This window comes from Lissotriton helveticus, chromosome 1_1 (assembly GCF_964261635.1).
Source record: "Lissotriton helveticus chromosome 1_1, aLisHel1.1, whole genome shotgun sequence".
NCBI lineage: Eukaryota > Metazoa > Chordata > Amphibia > Caudata > Salamandridae > Lissotriton > Lissotriton helveticus.
Genome location: NC_136057.1, coordinates 1655936480 through 1655958787, shown reverse-complemented (window position 1 = coordinate 1655958787; position 22308 = coordinate 1655936480). Strand labels below are relative to the sequence as shown.

Here is a 22308-nt window from a genome sequence, read left to right as displayed (position 1 = left end):
TGAAAGGTTGAGATGGAGACATAGACGGATGGGAGATAGAGAGAAAGTTTACTTTCCCAGGGGCCCCTCTGAAGGTGGGGGCCCTTGGCAATTGCACACTTTGCCCATGACTTAAAACGTCTCTGCCCGGACATCCCACGGTAGTCCGAGAACATACGATGAATGCTACAAAAATGCAAACAACAAAACATAACTTAAAACGATGGAGTAGAACGTAACTAAACATAATATGACATAACACTGGAGAACATGTACAATTTTCCTGGGTTGAGCCTATTACAGAAATGTAGTCACGGTTCCCATGGAGCTAGGTATTTACCTGAGCTTCCATGATCAAGAGCACTCCTTTGAAGATCACCGAAGTCTTATCAGGGATAGTGACATATAATGGACTGAACTCAGTCAATGAACAGAGAATTGTATCCTAATATTATGAATGGTGCACAACAGAAAAATTGGCTAGATGCACCAAGTCAGTATATCAGCAATGATATATCACTTGACAACAATATTGAAAAAATTACTTCAAGCTAACCACCACAATTCATGATATCTCTAGTTAAGTAGAAGTGGAGTTAAGAATAGTAAATACTTACTCAGCCATGTACTGGTAGGCAATATTTTAGTAGGTCAATGTTGTTGACCTCAATATTGTGATATCCAATGCGGTCAGTTGATAGCTTTTTTTGTGAAAACTAAACATGATGTATTTTAAGGGTTATCAGTGTAAAAAACACTTCTAAGAGAATAAGAAGTTTATCCTAACACCTCATCACTTACCTACCACACCACTCTCTATGAAGACTGCATCCCTTTGGGGTCTATATCTCGTAACTGAGGATCTCACACGTGGCTGATGAATGTTTGTGTACCATGACGGGCAGGACGTCAGCTATGCACCATGAAGCAAAGAGACACGTCAATGTCATGCTCCTGCTTATATCTTGAAAGGTGGATGCAATATGCATCTCTACTCTCAGCTACCCTGCATGATCAGTGACATGAGTGAAAGAAATTTGCAAGTACTGTCACACTTCATTTTGGTTCAATTGCTTGTAAACCTGCCCAGATACATAGATGCATTTTGAAGGGGAAACCCTAATTTCTTTATTCTGTGGCAATCAAGGGCAGAGAGCAACAAAATGAGAAAGAGGAAATACGTTTGTTTTCTGTTGTCTCATGGTTATATCTAATTATGTACATATCATGTACCATCCAAAGCATGGAACAAGGCCTGAAAAAAGGATCAAATATGATTAATTTATAAAATCTGAATTCCACACCTAAAATCGTGTACTTGCATTCATATACATCAACAGAGTTTCAGCCTACATGGAAGTTAAAGGGTCATCATCAGGCTTAGGGAAATGTACTGGAGATATACCTTAAACTTATTTCAGGCCAGTACTTAACCAGAAAAGTAGAACCTTTTATCCAATTGATCTCTTTGCAGGTTAATAAGTGTCCTGAATGGAGTTAAATGTATCTCTTCTTTAACCACTTCTCCTTGACCATGTGCATTAATTTTAGACTGACCTAACAAGTATTCTCCTGGTATTTTTCCAGTTTCACAGACACCTCCAGTGCTCAGCAAATGTTCTCCTGCATCCTGAAGATGACCCTTTAACTTACATCTCGGCTGAAACGCCATTGAACGCAATAAAGACACACTGAATGTAGATAAATGCATAATGAAAAATATGAACTGTTGGATATTAACAATTGAACACTATCTGATTTTGTTTTTGCAGAGTCTGTCACGGTGTTCTCCTTTTTTGGTCACATGTTAGGCTCTATTTTTCCATTATAGGCACCGTGTAATCACTAAAGAAATGGTAGCGCCCGCCCTCATCCTCTCCTGCCTCGATTATGCCAATGCATGGTTCATTGGCATTCCAGGCTATCTGGTTAAGAAACTTCAGATCATACAGAATGCCGTGGCCAGGCCTCTGTTTGACATCTCTTGGAGATCTAGTGTCCGGCAGCATTTGCGTGATCTACATTGGCTACCTGTGGCCAAGCGGGTGCAATTCAAGGCCCTTATTCTATCTCACAGGGTCATTCATGGCCAAGGGCCGGCGTATCTTAGGAGGCATTTTGTTCTGTATACGCTGAGTCGCCCTTTACGATCTGCCACTCAGCGCTGGCTGGCCATCCCACGGTTTCGTAGGGCGCACTTGGGAGGCCAATCCCCCTCTGGCAAAGCAGCAGCTGCCTGGAATGCCCTTCCGTGGAGCTACAGCATACACAGGACTTTTGCCTTTTTACATTTTTTTTTAAAACTCATCTGTTTAAACTGGTCATCTAATTTTCCTGCCCATTCTTCCACAGCCCGCGCACGCGCCAGGACACTCTAGAGTATTAGAGCGCGGTACAAATCTTTTTATACCATAACATAACTTTCCACACTGAATACTTTAGTTGAGCATAATTATGTAATTTTTTAGTTTCAGTGGAGTTTCACATACGTAGGCTTTTGTTCAATTCCAATTCTCCAATGGTCATTATTTATTTTTTCATATACGGATTGGTGAAGTATTGAATATATCAGAATTGATTAGACTACTTCAAGGAGATACCTGTTGTAGACATTGTTGATGTACACATATGATTTTCAGGATAAACACTACAGGCCAGATTACGCGTGAACGGGCTATTTATCACACCTCATAAATTATATATATGTTTATAGTGAAACTAGATTATCTGGCAGATGCATCAACGTAGCCTTTTGCTATTCCTAAATAGCGATTTTTAAGGAATCGCTGTTAAGGAATAGCAAAAACCTATGCATGTAGGAATCGCTATTAAAATAGCGATTCCTAAACATTCCTTAATTGCTACTCGCAAATTGCTAGTCGCAATTAAGGAATGCTGTCCCATTCATTCCTATGGGCCTACAGGCCCATTTGAATGTAATGGAGATTGCGGGCCCGATGTAGATAATTTAATTTTACCACTTCTTAAATATCGAATCATACCGATTCGGTATTTAAGAAGTGGTAAAATGGAGGGGGGGGGGATGTAGGTATTTCAGAATCGGTAAATACCGAATCGTTGAGATTCGGTATTTACCGATTCTGTAAATACCGATTCGGTAATGCCCATTGATTCCTATGGGCATTGAAGCCCTAGGAATCAATGGGCATTACCGAATCGGTATTTACCGATTCGGTAAATACCGATTGCAGCAAGGGTGCAGGGGGTGTCACTTTGACCCCCTCTAGCACCCCAAATACAGGCATGTGTGCCATGTGGCACACAGACATGCCCTGAGGGCATGTCTGTCTGTCACATGGCACAGGTGTACATGCACAGATGTGCATGTACACCTGTATTCGGTATTTTATCACCCAATAGGATTGGGTGGTAAAATACCGAATTCTGAAGGCCTGTAGCACTGTAAACATTGCTACCTACATCTGGAATTTACCGAATCGGTAAAATTACCGATTCGGTATTTTACAGAATCGGTAAATTTACCGATTCCGTAAATTTACAGATTGTGCAAAATATTGCCTCCTACATCTCAATCACCAAATACCGGTCGGTAACGGCCGAATTCGGCCGTTACCGACCGGTATTTGGTGACCTACATCGGGCCCTGCATGAGCAATTTGCGAGTACCAGTAGGTACTCACAAATTGCTCATGCAATTTCAAGGGTGCAAGGGTGTCAAAATGACACCCTGTTGCAACCCTGAAATTGATCTATGCACATATGTTGCACACACACATGCCCTAAGGGCATGTGTGTGCGCAACATGAAACTTTGAAAAATGCACATAAGTGCTTTTTTCAAAGTTTTAGCAAATTACCATGAAGTCCAACTTCATGGTAATTTGCTCCCCCTATTAGCAAATTCGCTATTTTTTTTACTTTCATGCATTGCATGTAAGGAATCTCAATTTGGGATTCCTTAAATGCAATCGCAATTTAAGGAATCTCAATTTAGAGATTCCTTAAATTGCGATTTTTGCATTTGGGATGATGCATCGCAAATGCAAAAATACCGGGAGCAAAGGGACAGATTCTGAGAATCTGCCCATTTGCTCCCGGTACTTACTTTGATGCATATGCCTGTATATGTCTAATAATAGACTGAAAAACAAATATTCTGCAAAGACATAGGTTCAAAAATACAGACTACCACAATGTTGACCGTAATAAATATCTCCATATAAACATGTTAATCTTTATTTAACACTTAAATGAAACCAACCTCAATTGATACAGATTTTAGGACTGGGTTCATTTACTGTTCTTACTCATGTTCCTATTCCTTTAACAGCATTTTAGTACAAACACTTCAGAGTGGGATTAGGTACAGGCTGAAGAATTTCGAGAAAGCTATTTGATGTAAAGTCAGGAATTTGGTAGTCAATGTTTTGTAGTTTATGTTTTTGAAAATATGTTTATGCATTTCAGGTTTTCACATGAATCTGCCCCAGCCTTTTTGGACCTATACTTGACCAGCCTCCATTCCCCACTGTTTTACCAAAGACAGTGAAGTTTTTGTACAAACTCTCATGGCTCATACAACATCCTGGAAAGACCCAAAGTGAGTAAAGAAGAACAAAATAGGTTGAAGGGTTAGGTCGGAAAATGTCAAAAACAAAGGCTTACCATTACACTTGACTCTAATACTGGACCTATCCTTGTCTGTTTAGGGTTTGGAAATGCCAAAGAGCAGGCGTCAGGCAGTAGGCTTGAGTGCTCTTCCAAGATTTTAGTCTTTCCTTTCATTCAAGTAATGCGGCCTAGCTTGGTACTTATCCCAGTTCTCCACTGACAGAATGTGTGATTTGGAACATCTGACATGACACCCCATTGTTATATTTTTAGTAAAATGTAAGTGGATATCAAGAAGACATGTCTTAAACAAGCTCATCTTGCGAAAAAAAATCTAACATTTCCTGTCCTGAAACAACTGCAGTATCCTCACCCCAGTTGAGATGACATGCCAGTGTCTCCAAAATGCATGAATTGATGTTTGTCACCCGCATGGAACAAATGCAGCCTTTGATTTTTGGAATGGTGTTTTGAGAACCTAGTGGACTAAGTTTTATTTTTTCCAATAGTGTGTATCAGCACTAGATAATCAATACCTAGCATCCGATTACAAACTGTGTTTTATGCAGTGCACTTGAGCAACCAGTCCACATCTACTGTTTCCAGTCTACTTTCCGCAGGTGGAGTTTGTGTGTGGAAAAACACATAGAGTTACTGGAGATAAACCCACACCCAGCCCACTTGTAATTCTGCAGTGTGGTATCTACTGCACAGCTTGTAAGTGGGCACATAGGGCCCCATTAGGATGGCAGGCAGATCACCCCCGCCGGGCCAGCGGTAGCCACAGCCAGCCGGGCGGGGTTGATCCGCCTGCCATCCTTGCTGTAAAGACCCCCCCGCCATATTATCATGACTGGGGGGTCTGTGGTGGACGGAAAGACCGCCTGACGCTTTTCCGCCCGGTCGACAAGTCGACCGGGCGGAAAAGGGATCCATATGGTGGCGGTGTCCGCCAGCCATATTAAGATGTGGGCGCTACCATGCCGTTCCATGGCGGCAATGCATGCAGGGATTTCTTGCGGGGGCCCATTGCGGGCCCCCCAGGTACTCTGGGGGGTTGGGGGGTGCACATGGGGGTACCTATGGTACTCCCCTGCATTTCAATGTACAACATGCGGTGCCTGTCAAATTGTGCATTGAAAAGCACAACATGCATTTTTGGCATTGCGGCGGGCGGTGCTTTCAGCATCACCCGCCGCAATGTTAAAAATGCGGGATGCGCCTGTCAGTGTGGCGGGCGCATCCTAATGGGATGTGCGGGACCGCAGCATCCTTGGCGGGCGGTCCCATTTGCCATACTAATGTGCCCCATAGTGTTTGCGAGACAAGTAGACAAAGATACATGAACACTTAGGCTATTTTTCATGAAGCTCTTTGTCAGACTAATGCAAGTATCAAGCGTTGTCAGGGAGGGCCCATAAAGGAGCCTTCACCTGTGCATCAGAAGTAAAATGGCTGCCAGTGTCCACTACTACCATCAGCGGAAGTAAACCGTTCCAGGATGTGAATTATTTTAAAAACTCCAGGGATTTTACAAATGTTTTGCTCTTGGTAACCTCCTCACTCAATGTGAGCAGTGAGGTGCCTCAGATATTCGCCATTCGTTGCCGCTCCAGCTGGGAAAACAGCCTGACAGAAGTCGCAGGTTTGGGAGCTGAGACCTGGTGAGTCTGAACTGAGGCTGTTGCCAGGAGCCAGGGAGCAATCTTCAGACACACATCTTGGATTCCAGGAAGTCTTGGCAGAGGGTGAAAAGAACACAATGAGGACTTTGTTACTACAGATGAGAAGATAGCATTGCAAAACTATTTAAAACTCTTGCATTTCATTTTTTTACGGTCAAATATATTTTGTATTGTGTATTTTGTACCACTCTTGTGCCAACATGAATATTAAAAGCAGAAATGAACAAGCATTGGCAAAGGCAATAGCATCCAATGTCTTTTGTCTATGTTGTATAGCAATACAGTGCAGCATAGCTAAAAGTTTGAAAAAAGTGCTATGACGCCGCCAGCGCTGGCTGCGTCATAGCCTTTTTTTCTTATGGCAGGTAGGTGTTGGCAATTAAGACAATGAGAGGGAGGGTGGGAGTTAACAGCAAAAATGGACAAGGGGATGGAGAGAGGGAGGGAATGGGCAACCAAATGGTAAGTGGTGTGGTCAAGAGAAAGATAGTGTGGGTAAGATCCAGTGGAGATGTTGTTTGAAGGAAGAAGGTGCAGATTAATGGTTGGAAATGTTGTCCAATGGGAGAAGCCGGGATTAGTGGGAGGAGGTGTGGCTCAATGGGAGGCGGAGTCGTCTATTGGGAGAAGTGTATTTTTGTGAGAGGAGGCATGGTTGACTGGGAGAAGCAGAGACATCTACTGGGTGGGGGAACAGTCTAGTGGACTGGGGTGTGGTTTAGTGAGAGTATTTGTGCTCTAATTGTTATGGTTCAGTGGGAGGAGTTATGTTTCATGGAAGTTGGTGTGGTGTAGGGGAGTGGGAAGTGGTCTGGGGGAGATACATGCGCAGTCTACCTGGACACGGTGTGATCAAGTGGATAGAGGCATGGTGTAGTTGGAAGAAGTGTGTTTGACTGTTTAAAGGATATGATCTTCTGGGAAGAATGAGTGCTATTAAGAGCAAAAGGTGTTGGCTCTCGATAAGACCCACTGCCGCTATCGACTTATCTTTTTATAAAGAGAATTTTGTTGTGGGTCACACTACTAGCTTCACACAGGGAACACTTGGGTGTCTTCTTTGAAAGGCATTTGGAGCAATATAATTACTTTAAATAATTTGATCAAGAACAGTTCATACCTGTTCGGGTCCTCGAACATGCATGGGCAGTTTAGCGTCCGATAGTAGACTGTCCTGTCCCAAAACGACCTCCGACTGCATATAGTGAAGTAGATTGTAAAGTTCCGGAAAGCTATTGAACCAATTGTGGTCAGTAAGCTCAAGATAGGGCAAAACTTGTACCGTAGGAATGGAGTCATTTCTTTCATTAATGGAGTCTGTGCCAGGGCACTGGGTTCCATACCTTCTCAGCAGGTCACACTGGTGTTCTCCATGGGCCCCATCATGAGTAGAAATGTTCTTCTTTGATGCGTCCATTTGAGAACGCTCCTCTATGGCCCCCTGCTTCATGAAGCAGTAGTTCTCCTTTGGTAGCAGCAAAGAGGAGTCCGCTTTGCAGGGTTTCTTTCCTGAAAAGGAGGGATGGGGAGATTTGGAAGCAGTCCAGTCAAGAGGACCACAAGGCATGCCTTCCACTTTCGATTCAGATCCGTGGTCTTCAGCTTGTTCACGTACTTGGTCATCTGTACGCTGGACAGGCATAGAAACAGGCATGTCTATAAAGTCCAAAAATAGAAAGTATTATATACTCTGATTAGAAAGATGATAAAATACATACTACAGCCTGGGTGTCCAGGATGGCTGGATCCATGTCCGATTTTCAGGATCACCTATGATTTTGTAAATGAGTTTCATTTACACTCATTGTATGTATATGTCTATTATGCGGATATCTGCAAATTCTGGCATGGATTCACCTTCCTACATTGAACATGCCAGTACCTCGGCAGTAAAAAGAATACATTAATAGTGTTTTAACACGTTATCTATTTCATGTTTATGTAAATTGCTGAAACTACTACAAAAATGATAGAAAAAGGTAGACATTTTTTTCTCGTTAACAGTGGAAATACCTTAAGAGAGTATAGGACAATGATAAATCAATCAGGTAAAACCTGTGAATATCCAAGGACTCCATGGACAACAAAGATCTTACCTGGTCCGTGCCTTCTTGGTTTTTGGGACCTTTAGACTCTGGATTGACGAGGACCCAAGACCATTAATGGAATGTGGCGAGATATTTTATTTTGTAGATCTACCTATACAGTATTCTGTACAGCACTGGTGCACAGCCTTGGCCCAATGGGCTGGATCCATGGCAGATTTTTAAGATAACTGCAAAATATAGAAATATTTGCCATCCCTAATCACGGTATGTAAATGTATCCCATGTGGGCATCTTGAAAATCTTGCACATATCCTCTCTCATGGACCAAGGTTGGACACCACTAGGCTACCATATACTACTTTTATTCCTCCCAGGGTATATATATCCTTTTTAAATCCTTTATTATTCTTACAACACCCTACTCCTGGATGGGGACAAAAGTAGAGATAGATCAGGGTTGTTTCCCTGTCACCTAGTAGTTGGACACTGACAACAGGTTGTAGTTTATGAAACCCCTCACCCACCTACCTGGTAGGTGGCATGCTTCATCATCGGGGTCCAGCTAGATTGCCGAATGCAATCCAGCTGTGCTTCGACGCCTGTTTACAGCAGAGCGGGATATTGTGTGAAGTGAAGTGCTATGTGAAGTGAGATTATGTGTTAAAAATGCCTATAGGAAATACCCTTGTAAAAGTTTTAATAGAAGGGTCCTATGGCATGAGTAAAAACATAGGCGGAATATGTGTGAGGTAAAATGTGCCTTTATATCCCTTACAAAGTGTAGGTCAACTAGTTTCAGCCTTCTATGATGGTCGTGAGGCTTTCTTCAGGACCATAGGTGGTGTGAGTGACCAAAAAGGTTAGGGGGCCACTGTGGTGTTTTTATCAGCGTACATCCTAAAGTGCGCTGTGAGTGTAGTAGATCAAGTTACTTACAGATCCGACGAGAAAAGTATCTGAAAAAGAAACAATAGAAGCCAGCAACTATGATCACATTGTGAGTGGCTTTTCATGCATGTTTTAAGCAAACAGCGTCCATATAGGTTTTGTGGCAGAACTTGCTTTTTCAACATGCATGTCGACCAAGTAGGGCATGCATAGGAAGTAGCTGTAATGAACCATGTGTGGGTACAATGCGCCATAGGTGTATTATACATACTATGAATGCAGAAATACGTGCTTATATTGTGCCTATATCAGAAGGCTATTCGCTTATATGGCACATCGGGTGTTATTATAATTATACACAATAGTGAGTAAAAGCGCGTGAGTTCCATTAAGAATACATCTGACACGGAAAAAGGGACAAGACTCACAACACTGAACAATCAAGTAACGCTCACTTTAGCTTTTCGTGTGTCAGGATACATGGATCCAGTCACACGGAGGTTTGCTGCATGGGTACCCTGCAAATGTATTAAACAACATGGCGTTTGTGAGCGGAAAACAATCATAGGTGACCGCTAAGAGAATGAGCTCGTTAATGGGATTCAGGGAGGTTAAGTATACAGCAATATATAAAAAAAACAGAGTACCTTCTCCTGGGTTCACTACGACACAAATAGTATTCTTATACCATTCATGAGGGCATTAAAAGAAGTTTGTCATGGGAACGAAAAGTGACACTTTTCGTTCCCATGACAAACTTCTTTTTTTTTTTAAATTTTATTGTAAAGATGATGATATAATATTTGTGTAATACATTGCTATAATAGCAACCTTTTAAGTATGATGTATGTTTTTGTTTAAAAATCTTACGATAAGTTGGGCATTTACCCTGTACATGTTATTATTTATTTTTAATCTGTTTTGCAATAAATGATTGATCAGTGTTTTTATAAATACCACTGTTTCATGTCATTGTTGATACTTTCAGGCACCATATGCATAAAGGTGTAAATTTGGTAACTGGTGTAACACTGCAACCCCTTGCGCCGTTATTTAATGCCCTCATGAATGGTATAAGAATACTATTTGTGTCGTAGTGAACCCAGGAGAAGGTACTCTGTTTTTTTATATATTGTTGACCCAATCCTTTTCCTGATAGAAAGGGTAGCTCCCATAAAACTTTTTCTAAGTATACAGCAATGTCAGTAGCCTTAGTAGTTACAGGATGCGAACTGCCGGTATTGCCAACAAATCACAAAAGTCTATTGGTTGAGATAAGACCACGTCTCTCAGGTCTGCGATACAATCATGTTACTCACGTTTGTCTCCGAGCTCTACCGCCGTAACCTAGTTCATGGACCGGGTCCCGCTGATGCGCGAGCCGTAGAAAAGCCCATGTATGTCTAGGCAGCGTGTGGCGTCATGGATGCACATGGAACCCGTAATCCTAAAAGGCACTAGACCGCTAACTACATTGCGCGATGGACCGCTTGTTAACCTACGTGTGGGGGGTGGCGTGGCCAATGCGCCTGTGCCGTGTGTATAGATCCGTGAAAGATTGAATCCCAACATAAACATCATAAAACAACAACCTGTTGTCAGTGTCCAGCTACTAGGTGACAGGGGAACAACCCTGATCTATACCTGCTAAAGGACTTGTCCACATTGTTTTCTATATACTACTGGGGAAAGGGACAAGTACTAAGGTCATTTCCTCGCTCTCCTGTTGTTACATTGTGTGACAAAAGTAGAGAACCTGGGCAGTGTCACGGTGCCTTTGCTACCCTCACCTGAACAAATGTTTGTGTTACCTCTTACTTCTATGGCAATCCTGATAAATTACACAGCTGTTGCATACGTGTTTCTTCTATTTCTGTTGGAGGACATGCTCAAAACCAGACTGATACAGAAGACAAGCAAAGTGCAAGATACAAGAGTGAGGTGGATCTCACAACCACCAACACATGTAAGTTTTATTTTTGAACATGTTAGTGTTTCATGCAAAGGTACATTTCACAGTTCAAAGAAAATGTGTCCTAAATATGATTGGGCTGCTTCAAGAATACTGTAGAGTGTCCCATCCCTGGGAGACAGGAAATCTGTTGTTGACTTTGTATTTAATCCGTTTCTCTCCCCCAGCACATTCCAAGCAGGATGCTTTAAATAGAAATTGTTTGAGGGGCTCTAAAAATAGGGACTTTCCAATGTATTAACAGGTCAAAGCACTCCCATAGCGAAAGAAATGCCAAGCTCCATTGTAATGTGCAGCATTCAAAAAAAGAAAAACAAAATAGGTAACATAGTTTCCAATAACTCGATATTATTAAAAATATTTTTGAAAAGACAACATGCAATCATTAACTTAGAAGCAAATACACACTTAAAGACTGCACAATGAACTCTAATATCTAAGGTTTTGACCCATCACAATCTTGTGGATTCCAGCACTGATCCTTTCTTCTCTTGCCCAGTCTAGATAATATCCTGCCAAGCCAGAAGGAACTGTTAAAAGGCTACATCGTTAAAACGAAATCAAAGAAACACATTCGTTCTCAGCACAGTTTTGACATAGTGGTAGATAAAACTCTCCTAGTTCAAGCTCATATTGGCTGATATTGCACTGGGCTTATCTTCTATTGCTATGGGGTGCTAAGAGGGGTTGACTCTTCCTGCCAACAAGTGCCAGATGAAAGGCCATAATAAGTTGCCCTGCGTTGGTTCCACTACACACGTTTGAACTACAGACATTTGGCGTCTGGATATCGGACTATGGCCTACTAAAGTGGAAGGGAGCCAGGAGAGACGTGCTGGGCAAATAAGCAGGTAAGTGTAAACAACTGACTATAACTATGGCTCCCAGTTTTCCATTTTTACTCATTTTTACAGATAAATACAAAAAGAAACCCATCTATTTTCCTGTTTGTATTTATTTTTAAGTATGGATTAATACGGAAATTAGGTTTTCTGTTAGACGATTCACAGTACTGTCAATCATGAGTGCTAGGTCAATAGCTGGAAAGATTGACAGGTAGGGGAGCTGCAAAATTAAACATTTTCTAATGAAGCTTAAATAACTTCAGCAGAACAGCTTCTTAAGCTGTTCTACAATGCAAATGCTTTGAAAGGAAAAATGTGTAATGTAAATGGGTGAAACCCATTGGCAAAGCACACATGAGTAAACATTTGTTGGTTAAATAAATGTGGAAATATATCCATATCAGATTCTTTTTTTACACGAAGTACAAAATAAATATGGATAAATACATATAGAATACGTAAGAATTAAATATGGATAAATGAAGATGGAAATGTCAAAAAAAGTAAATACCATAAAGCAGATTGCTCTAATTATAGTACAAAGCAGAATGAAAAGGCGCACTCAAAAATGAATTGAGCAGGCGCGTAGACCTATTAAAACACAGTTAGTAAAAAGAATTAGGGGCCAGATGTAGGGGGCCATTTACCGACCGGTAACGGCCGATTTCGGCCGTTACCGACCGGTAAATGGGTTTTCGGTATGTAGGGGGCCAATTTTACCGATTCGGTAAATTTACCGATTCGGTAAATTTACCGAATCGGTAAAATACAGAATCAGTATTTTTACCGATTCGGTAACTTTCAGATGTAGGTGGGACTCTTCTGAGTCCCAAAGGCCTTAAAGGTTCGGTATTTTACCACCCAATCCAATTGGGTGGTAAAATACCGACTCCAGGTGTGCATGCACACCTATGCCATGTGACAGACAGACATGCCCTTAGGGCATGTATGTGTGCCACATGGCACACATGCCTGTATTTGGGGTGCTAGAGGGTGTTAAAGTGACACCCCTGCACCCTTGCAGGATTCGGTATTTACCGATTCGGTAAATACCGAATCGGTATTGCCCATTGATTCCTATGGGCTTCAAGGCCCATAGGAATCAATGGGCAATACCGATTCGGTATTTACCGAATCGGTAAATACCGAATCTTACCGATTCGGTAAATGTAAAAAGATATTTACCTACATCTCACTACTTCTATTTTACCGATTCATGAATACCGAATCGGTAAAATTCGGTATTTATGAATCGGTAAAATAGAATTACCTACATCTGGCCCTAGGTACTCTACCAGACTAGTGGCAGTCATATGGAAAGCAGAAAAGTGTAAAAGAAGTATGGTGCTGGGTGATTCATTTCTGCCTGTTGTAGGGCGACCAGAGTTTTTTTTTTTTTAATGTTTTTATTGGGATTTTTTACAGTACATTACAATAAATGGAAAAACCGGGACGAGCCAAACATAGGAGTAGGGCTGAAGGAGGCCATCGAAAATGTTATAGGCATATAAAAAAAGTGTGTGCACGTGCCTGCACACAAACACAGTGTGGTGGCAATGGCCTTCAAGCACTCGGAAAACTGTTCTGAAGGTTGCAGTTCAAAAACATGTTTCCAGACTAAAGATCTGCTACTTTTACAGATGTACCAGAACAGCTACTTTTAGCTAGAAAGTACTCTACTGTGAACCTGGTGTATCCATCATAAACTTGTTCTGAAGCTTTTAGGCTCTTGTTTATTTGCAGTCTTAAAGCATAAGCTATGGCAGCGTGGCATGACCTCCTCCATGACCCAGTCCCCTTCTTCTCTCTGCTGGGACCAAGAACTGTGGCCCCAGCTGACCTCCTCTGACCTTGTGTAATGTACCTGGTGGTCATTTAAAGCACTTGAAATATCTTTGGGTCAAGTTCAGCTACAAAGCTGCAAAAAAATAGATTCATTACTTCACTTGTTTTGAGCTTTAAAGGCGCCTGTGAAAGTAAGGGGACATTCAATGTTTCAATGCTGGTACTCCCTCAACATGACTCAGCCCATCTCTGAAAAACCAGGAAATGTATTTAAAAGTGTGAAAAGCATTGGTACGTGTAGGAGGCTGACTAAGTATATGGTGTACACTTATGTAAGTGTAGCACCCTGCACTAATCCAGACAACACTTATGGTGATTTTACTGGTCCTAGACAACCATAGATACCTCTCTAAGTGGTAGCTGTGGAGAGCAGCCTTCATGCTTAGTCCAGAAGGAGTGTAAAGCAGCTTGTTTTACAAAAATGCAATCTTATGGTGTAGGTTAAGTGAAAAAGAACCACACCATGTAGTTATAAAAATATGTATTTATTTTAAACTCTCACTAACACATTGCAATATCTCCTGACCAGAGATTTAATCACAATACACACAATACTATAGCAATAGAACATGTAAGTAGCACAAACACACAGTGGTCGCCAGGGGGAGATCATACCATATAGTAAAATAGTGGAATGCGATCCACGACCTAAGTCGAGACTGGACCCAGAAGACGCTGAAGAGCAGGGAACCCAAGGACCCACCCAAGGTGACTATGTAGGAACCCTATGGAGGCCATGTGCAGAGTGGGAATACGACTGCATGCTCAATAGAAGTCAATGGGTAAGTCGCAGTTGCAATTCTAAAGAAGAAGGACCCTTCCCAGTGAACCCTGAGAAATCCTGTGGAAGATGGAAGGTTGGAGAGTCACCTCACCCATGGATACCCCAGGAACCAGGATACCTACACCAGGGAAGGCAGGTGCATAGGTGCGAATTGACGTCGGAAACCGCTGTAGACCACAATGGAGGACTTTAGAAAGATGCCGCTGGCGCAGAAGGTCAAAGTGTCCGGTGGAACCCAAAGGTTGGTTAGGAGGAGAAGTGCCTGCAAACAGAGGGGAATGAGTCTATACCACTAAGTAGTGACAAAGAGGCACGGAAGACAAAAGCCCACCAATGTCGGAAGGTGCAGGAAAGTTGATGGTGCCCTTCGAGCTGCAGCTGTGCAGACCAGGTGAGGCTGTGGAAGACCAGGAGCCGTTCATGAACTGTCCCATGATGGATGTCGAGAGCTAGGGGTCGGTGTCCGTCGGGAGCACAAACAAGCCTTCGCAATGGCAAACAACGTAGTATGTCAGGACCAGCAAGGTGCAAGTGACTCACCACGAGCAGGTAAGTCAGAGTAGGCCCCGAGCAATCAGGGGAGCCTACCGAAGCCATAGAAGACCCACAAGAGAACCCACAGGCTGGAGGCACAGGGGTTGCAAAAGGACCTCAAGTAGCTCACCAATGATGCAGGCCAATGGTGCAGAGGATATGGTGAGGACAAAGATCTTGGTTCCAGGAGGAGCTTGAGGCTGAATCTTCTTAGAGCCAGAAGATCTCTGGAGGAGAAAGCCAACAAACCTTGGCATCAGCAAGTGGTTGTGGTGCACATGGGTATTGCTCCAGGGGTTCTGAAGAGGGATACTGGCTTCAAACTTGCTGTGCAGGCCTCGAGGGAGTCACATAACCGCCATCTGTGTTGCTGAACCTTTCAGAGTACGAGGGAGCTCAGGAACTGCAGACTGGTCAGCTTCATTGTGGTGCCTGCAGATGCAGGGAAGTGACTCCTTCACTCCAAGGGAGACTCTTTTGGGTGTCTTGGCTGTCCACAGGCCTCTGGGTGTCTTGGATGTCCACAGGCCTTGTGAAGAATCTGTATGGAGCACATGCACAGATGTTGCAGATGACTGGCAGGATGACGAGAAGAGGACCAGCAGGAGTCTTCCAGTTGCAGTCGTGGTTCCCAAAGTGAACTACAGCAAAGTCCAAGGTGCCCAGGCAGTTAAAGTGATTTCAGATCTGAATCTTGTCCCACACGACGAATCTAAGGAACCACCCACAGATAAGTACTTAAGTACCCTAAGGAAAGGGTTGGAAAGATTCAGGGATCCATCCCAGAGAAGGGGCTGGACAGTGGGGAGAACACTCCCATGTCCTTTGTCCAGTTTCATGCCAGAGCAGGAGCCAACAGCTTCCTGAACTAGTTTCAACTGAAGTATGCAAGGAGGGCACCAAATGTGCCCTTGAAAGCAGTATAGTCGCACTGGCAAGCGCCTCCACCCTGTCCCAATATGCTAAGTCCCGTCTGGGAGGTGGTCACACCTCCCTCCCTTTGACAGGAAACCTGTTGTCCTGCCTTACCCTGCTCGAGCTTGGCTCAGCAGCAGGAGGGCAGAATCGTGTCTCTGGTTTGAAGCAGCTATAGTATGCTGTCCAGGCCTAGAAGATTGGTACCAGGAGCACTGAGGGCCTCGTGGAGGAGCTTTACAGTGCATGGAGTCATACCTCAAATACCGTTTATGGTGTTACGGTATGATTCCAACATGTTTGACACAAAACATGACATGGTTCGTTACAGCCAGTTTAGAGATGGTCATCGCGTGACCACTCTATATATCGTAAATGCTGATGCACTTACAATCCAGGAGAATGGACTTTGTGGATTGTAGGGGTGTCCTGCTCATGCAAGGGCACTCTCACACTTATAATTGAATACCCTGCCTTCAGGATTGAAATGCCTGCCTTAAGGGTGACAAATGTTTTAAGTGCAGTGACCTCAGATATAAGTAAACTAATATCTGTCGTTAGTAGTGCTAGTACCAGCTTACACAGGCTGCAATGGCAGGCCTGTAGTCACAAATTGAGTGGTCTCCCTTGGGTGACATAATGCATGTTTCAACCAATGGGGGACCCCTGGTGTACCTATGCCCTGGGTATCTTAGTACCATATACTAGGGACTTACAAGGGTACACCAGTAGCCAATCTGGAGTGTAACCAAGTACTCACCATGTCCAATTTTTGGAGGAAGCAAAGAAACTGGCATCCTGATTAGCAGAATCCTAGTCAGTAAAACATAATGACACCTGCAAAAAGTGGGTGTAACCATGAAAGCAATCCTACTTTCCTATAGTATGCCTAGAGAGACCTCCAAAAACTGGGACTGTTCAGAGAAATCCAGGATGTCTGGTAACCCTGGCCTATTGGTCACATGCCTAAGACTATTTGACCTCTTAAACCAGGCTCTGACCAGGCCCTCTAGACTCTTGCTCCATCAACGCTTTGCCATTGAATTTGGGGGCAAATTTGATGGGGAACTTTATCTTGACAGCATCCATCATGGAGGAATGATTGCCTGGTTCCCCACTGCCTGTTCCCGTTTTGTGATTTAAGTACTATTTATCACTGCCTTGTATATGTACACAGTCATGAAGCCCACTAAGTCCAACTTACAGAGGTTAGTAGCACTATATAAAAACTCCATTTAAAGTAATACAAATAATCTGAGATGGATTTACAATACCTAGTGCTCTGGAATGGTGTCCTAGACATGGGAGACCTGTTACTAATGACATGATAGGCCATTCTTTGTTCACTATACTGTTGTTCAGTGGTAATGCCATATATGTATTAATCTTCACTGGCCAGGGAAGAGACTTACATGTGCTATGTGGGCTCCAGCCTGGCGAGCATGTCCATGCCCCCAACAGAGGGTGATTGAAGATGGATCCAATGTGGAGGGTGAGGTGCTGAAATATGATGAAAACCACCGGCTGCCTGTGCTGCCTCGCGGGGCACTGCTGGGGTAAGCGGCCTAAGTGCGCTTTGATCACCAATCAAGGGGCCTGCCAATCCACCCTGGGAGGGAGGACCAGAAATAGAGGCATCTGGTGGGGGGAATCACAAACATGCAGGCACCCTGGCCTGGTGAGAGGCCCCCACACAGGCAGAGGGAGACGTAAGGCTGCCCCTACGCTAAAGGTGAGCAGTGCTGTACTGCACGGCATAGAGACTGACCACAATGGTCGGATGATGGGCTTAGAAGCGCCATAGACTTACATCGTGCCACTCAGGTAAGTGGGCTGGGTTGCCTCTCCACATGTCAATAGTGTGGAAGGCCTGGGTGCTTCAAAAGGGTTTTGGGTTTCCTAAGTGGGGAGCAGCTCCACTTGAGCATGCAGGCTGTGAGCAAAACACACAAGATGATGGACGGAATGTTGCACATTGGCAAAACATTCACCCCCAGTCACAGATCTGGGTTTAATCCATCGTTATTTTGCTCAACTCGCCACCCCAGTTCAGACATGACCATATGCAAATCAGTCTTGACCCTGTGCCTCATGGGAACAGTCCAGCCCGAACTGCCAAGCCATGTCTTCCCTGGACCGGAATCAAGCATCCTAGGACCGGTTTCTGGCTATCAGACGTCATAAGCCAGGATAGCTTGACTCCAGTGGCCTAGTGAGCACGGGACCCACGTCTGGGCAAACCCTTCCCTCATAGGGCAAACAGCAAAACAAACAAGATGATGGAAAGAATGTTGCACATTGGCAAAACCTTCACCCCCAGTCACAGATCTGGGTTTAATCCATCGTTATTTTGCTCACCAAGCTACCCCAGTTCAGACATGGCCATATTTGCAAATCAGTCTTGACCCTGTGCCTCATGGGAACAGTCCAGCCCGAACTGGCCAGCCATGTCTTCTCTGGACCGGAATCAAGCATCCTAGGACCCGTTTCTGGCTATCAGCCGTCATCAGCCAGGATAGCTTGACTCAAGTGGCGTAGTGAGCATGGGACCCACGTCTGGGCATACCCTTCCCACATAGGGTAAACAGCAAAACACACAAGATGATGGACGGAATGTTGCACATTGGCAAAACATTCACCCCCAGTCACAGATCTGGGTTTAATCCATCGTTATTTTGCTCACCACGCCACCCCAGTTCAGACATGGCCATATGCAAATCAGTCTTGACCCTGTGCCTCATGGGACCAGTCCAGCCCGAACTGGCCAGCCATGTCTTCTCTGGACCGGAATCAAGCATCCTAGGACCCGTTTCTGGCTATCAGCCGTCATCAGCCAGGATAGCTTGACTCAAGTGGCGTAGTGAGCATGGGACCCACGTCTGGGCATACCCTTCCCACATAGGGTAAACAGCAAAACACACAAGATGATGGACGGAATGTTGCACATTGGCAAAACATTCACCCCCAGTCACAGATCTGGGTTTAATCCATCGTTATTTTGCTCACCACGGCACCCCAGTTCAGACATGGCCATATGAAAATCAGTCTGACCCTGTGCCTCATGGGAACAGTCCAGCCCGAAGTGCCAAGCCATGCCTTCCCTGGACCGAACACAAGCTTCCTAGAAACGGTTTCTGGCATTTCATCCATCTTCAGCCAGGCTTGCTTGAATCCAGTGGCAAAGTGAGCAAGGGACTCACGCCTGAGCATACCCTGCCAACTTATGGCGAACAAAGCGGTACAAAAGGGGGTGGTGATGGATGGAGCATCTGAACCAATCAAACACTCACAAAAGATCTGGGTTTGATCCATCACCGTTCTTTAGCCCACTCTGCCACCCCAGTTCAGACATGGCCATATGCAAATCAGTCTTGACCCTGTGCCTCATGGGAACAGTCCAGCCCGAACTGCCAAGCCATGTCTTCCCTGGACCGGAATCAAGCATCCTAGGACCGGTTTCTGGCTATCAGTCATCATCAGCCAGGATAGCTTGACTCCAGTGGCATAGTGAGCACAGGACCCACGTCTGGGCATACCTTTACCACATAGGGCGAACAGCAAAACACACAAGATGATGGACGGAATGTTGCACATTGGCAAAACATTCCCCCCCCCCCAGTCACAGATATGGGTTTCATCCAACATTATTTTGCTCACCACGCCACCCCAGTTCAGACATGGCCATATGCAAATCAGTCTTGACCCTGTGCCTCATGGGACCAGTCCAGCCCGAACTGCCAAGCCATGTCTTCCCTGGACTGGAATCAAGCATCCTAGGACTGGGTTCTGGCTATCAGACGTCATAAGCCAGGATAGCTTGACTCCAGTGGCGTAGTGAGCACGGGACCCACATCTGGGCATACCCTTCCCTTATAGGGTGAACAGCAAAACACACAAGATGATGGACGGAATGTTGCACATTGGCAAAACATTCACCCCCGTCACAGATCTGGGTTTAATCCATTGTTATTTTGCTCACCACGCCACCCCAGTTCAGACATGGCCATATGGAAATCAGTTTTGACCCTGTGCCTCATGGAAACAGTCCAGCCCGAACTGCCAAGTCATGTCTTCCCTGAACCGGAATTAAGCATCCTAGGATCGTTTTCTGGTTATCAGCCGTCATCAGCCAGGATAGCTTGACTCCAGTGGCGTAGTGAGCACAGGACCCATGTCTGGGCATACCCTTCCCACATAGGGGGACCAGCAAAACACACAAGCTGATGGACCGAATGTTGCACATTGGCAAAACATTCACCCCCGTCACAGATCTCGGTTTAATCAATCGTTATTTTGCTCACCAAGCCACCCCAGTTCAGACATGGCCATATGCAAATCAATCTTGACCCTGTGCCCCATGGGAACAGTCCAGCCCGAACTACCAAGTCATGTCTTCCCTGGACCGGAATCAAGCATCCTAGGATCGGTTTCTGGTTATCAGCCGTCATCAGCCAGGATAGCTTGACTCCAGTGGCGTAGTGAGCACGGAACCCACGTCTGGGCATACCCTTCCCACATAGGGCGAACAGCAAAATACACATGATGATGGACGGAATGTTGCACATTGGCAAAACATTCACCCCCAGTCACAGATCTGGGTTTAATACATCATTATTTTGCTCACCACGCCACACCAGTTCAGGCATGGCCATATGCAAATCAGTCTTGACCCTGTGCCTCATGAGAACAGTCCAGCCCGAACTGCCAAGCCATGTCTTCCCTGGACCGGAATCAAGCATCCTAGGACCGGTTTCTGGCTATCAGCCGTCATCAGCCAGGATAGCTTGACTCCAGTGGTATAGTGAGAATGGGACCCACATCTGGGCATACCCTTCCCACATAGGGCGAACAGCAAAACACACAAGATGATGGACGGAATGTTGCACATTGGCAAAACATTCACCCCCAGTCACAGATCTGGGTTTAATCCATCGTTATTTTGCTCACCACGCCACCCCAGTTCAGACATGGCCATATGCAAATCATTCTTGACCCTGTGCCTCATGGGAACAGCCCAGCCTGAACTGCCAAGCCATGTCTTCCCCGGACCGGAATCAAGCATCCTAGGACCGGTTTCTGGCTATCAGCCGTCATCAGCCAGAATAGCTTGACTCCAGTGGCGTAGTGAGCACGGGACCCACGTCTGGACATACCCTTCCCACATAGGGCGAACAGCAAAACACACTAGATGATGGACGGAATGATGCACATTGGAAAAACATTCACCCTCAGTCACAGATCTGGGTTTAATCCATCGTTATTTTGCTCACCACGCCACCCCAGTTCAGACATGGCCATATGCAAATCAGTCTAGACCCTGTGCCTCATGGGAACAGTCCAGCCCGAACTGCCAAGCCACGTCTTCCCTGGACCGGAAACAAGCATCCTGGGATGCATACAGGGCCTAGGGCTTGGATCGCGGAAGCAACCCTTTCACAGTGGTTTGTTGTGGAGCTTGCGCAAAGAGCTTTGGACCAACGACTTCTGCCTGGAGCACCCCCAAGACCCATGATTGCTCACATACTAAACTATCAGGACCCAGACAACATCCTGAGGGAAGCACATAAGAAGGGAAAGCTTCACTTTCAATCTGCCCGCATCATAATTTTCCTTGACTACATCAAGTTGGTCCAGAAACAGCAGAAATCTTGTGTCAGTCAAGCTGAAGCTGTCAGAAACACCTAGGTCTAGCTGGCAAAGCTGAAAGTGGTCTACACCTCACGGTCCTTCTTCTTTGAGACCCCTGAGGAGGCATGGGGTCGGATGGCCAAGAAGAGATAGTTTTGATGGCATTAGCTTTTGTCCTTCAGGGTCGTGGATCATTGGCCTCCTGTGCCCAAGCAACTCCCACTGAACACCTCACGGAAAACGTTGAAATTCCAAAGGTGTTGAGGTTGCCACAACGAGTCACCTGACTCTTCTGAAACACACAGAAGTCACTAGCGAGGCACACAGGACTCCCCAACCCTCCCAGATAGTCATCTTGGAGGGAGGTAAGCTTCCCGGTTCACGGCTATTATGACTGAACCTGGCCCTATATCTGAAAATTGGGGGGGGGTTCTAAAGGGTCATGGGCAGAGATGCCCACTATGCGAGATTCACTGGCAGCCCAGAGGGGGAGCCCTTTGACGCCTGGGTTGAAGATCCTAACCAGGAGAAGGTCCACCTCTAATGCCAAATCTAGGTTGCAAAAAGTTCTTTTCATGGGGGAATTGGGGCAC

The 22308-nt window shown here is 44.8% G+C and overlaps 1 protein-coding gene across 1 annotated transcript in view; it reads right to left on the bottom strand.

Annotated features, from left to right (window-relative positions):
• Positions 1 to 4176: 4176 nt before the first annotated feature.
• Positions 4177 to 22308, bottom strand: part of LOC144773854 (TRAF family member-associated NF-kappa-B activator-like) — an 85265-nt gene continuing 67133 nt past the window's right edge. The window contains exons 3-4 of the mRNA XM_078658944.1: positions 7377 to 7912; positions 4177 to 6308 (exon numbers count right to left, since the gene is read on the bottom strand). Coding sequence (XP_078515070.1) covers positions 6132 to 6308; positions 7377 to 7912 — 713 coding nt within the window. The 3' untranslated portion in view covers positions 4177 to 6131. The remainder of the gene's footprint in view (positions 6309 to 7376; positions 7913 to 22308) is intronic.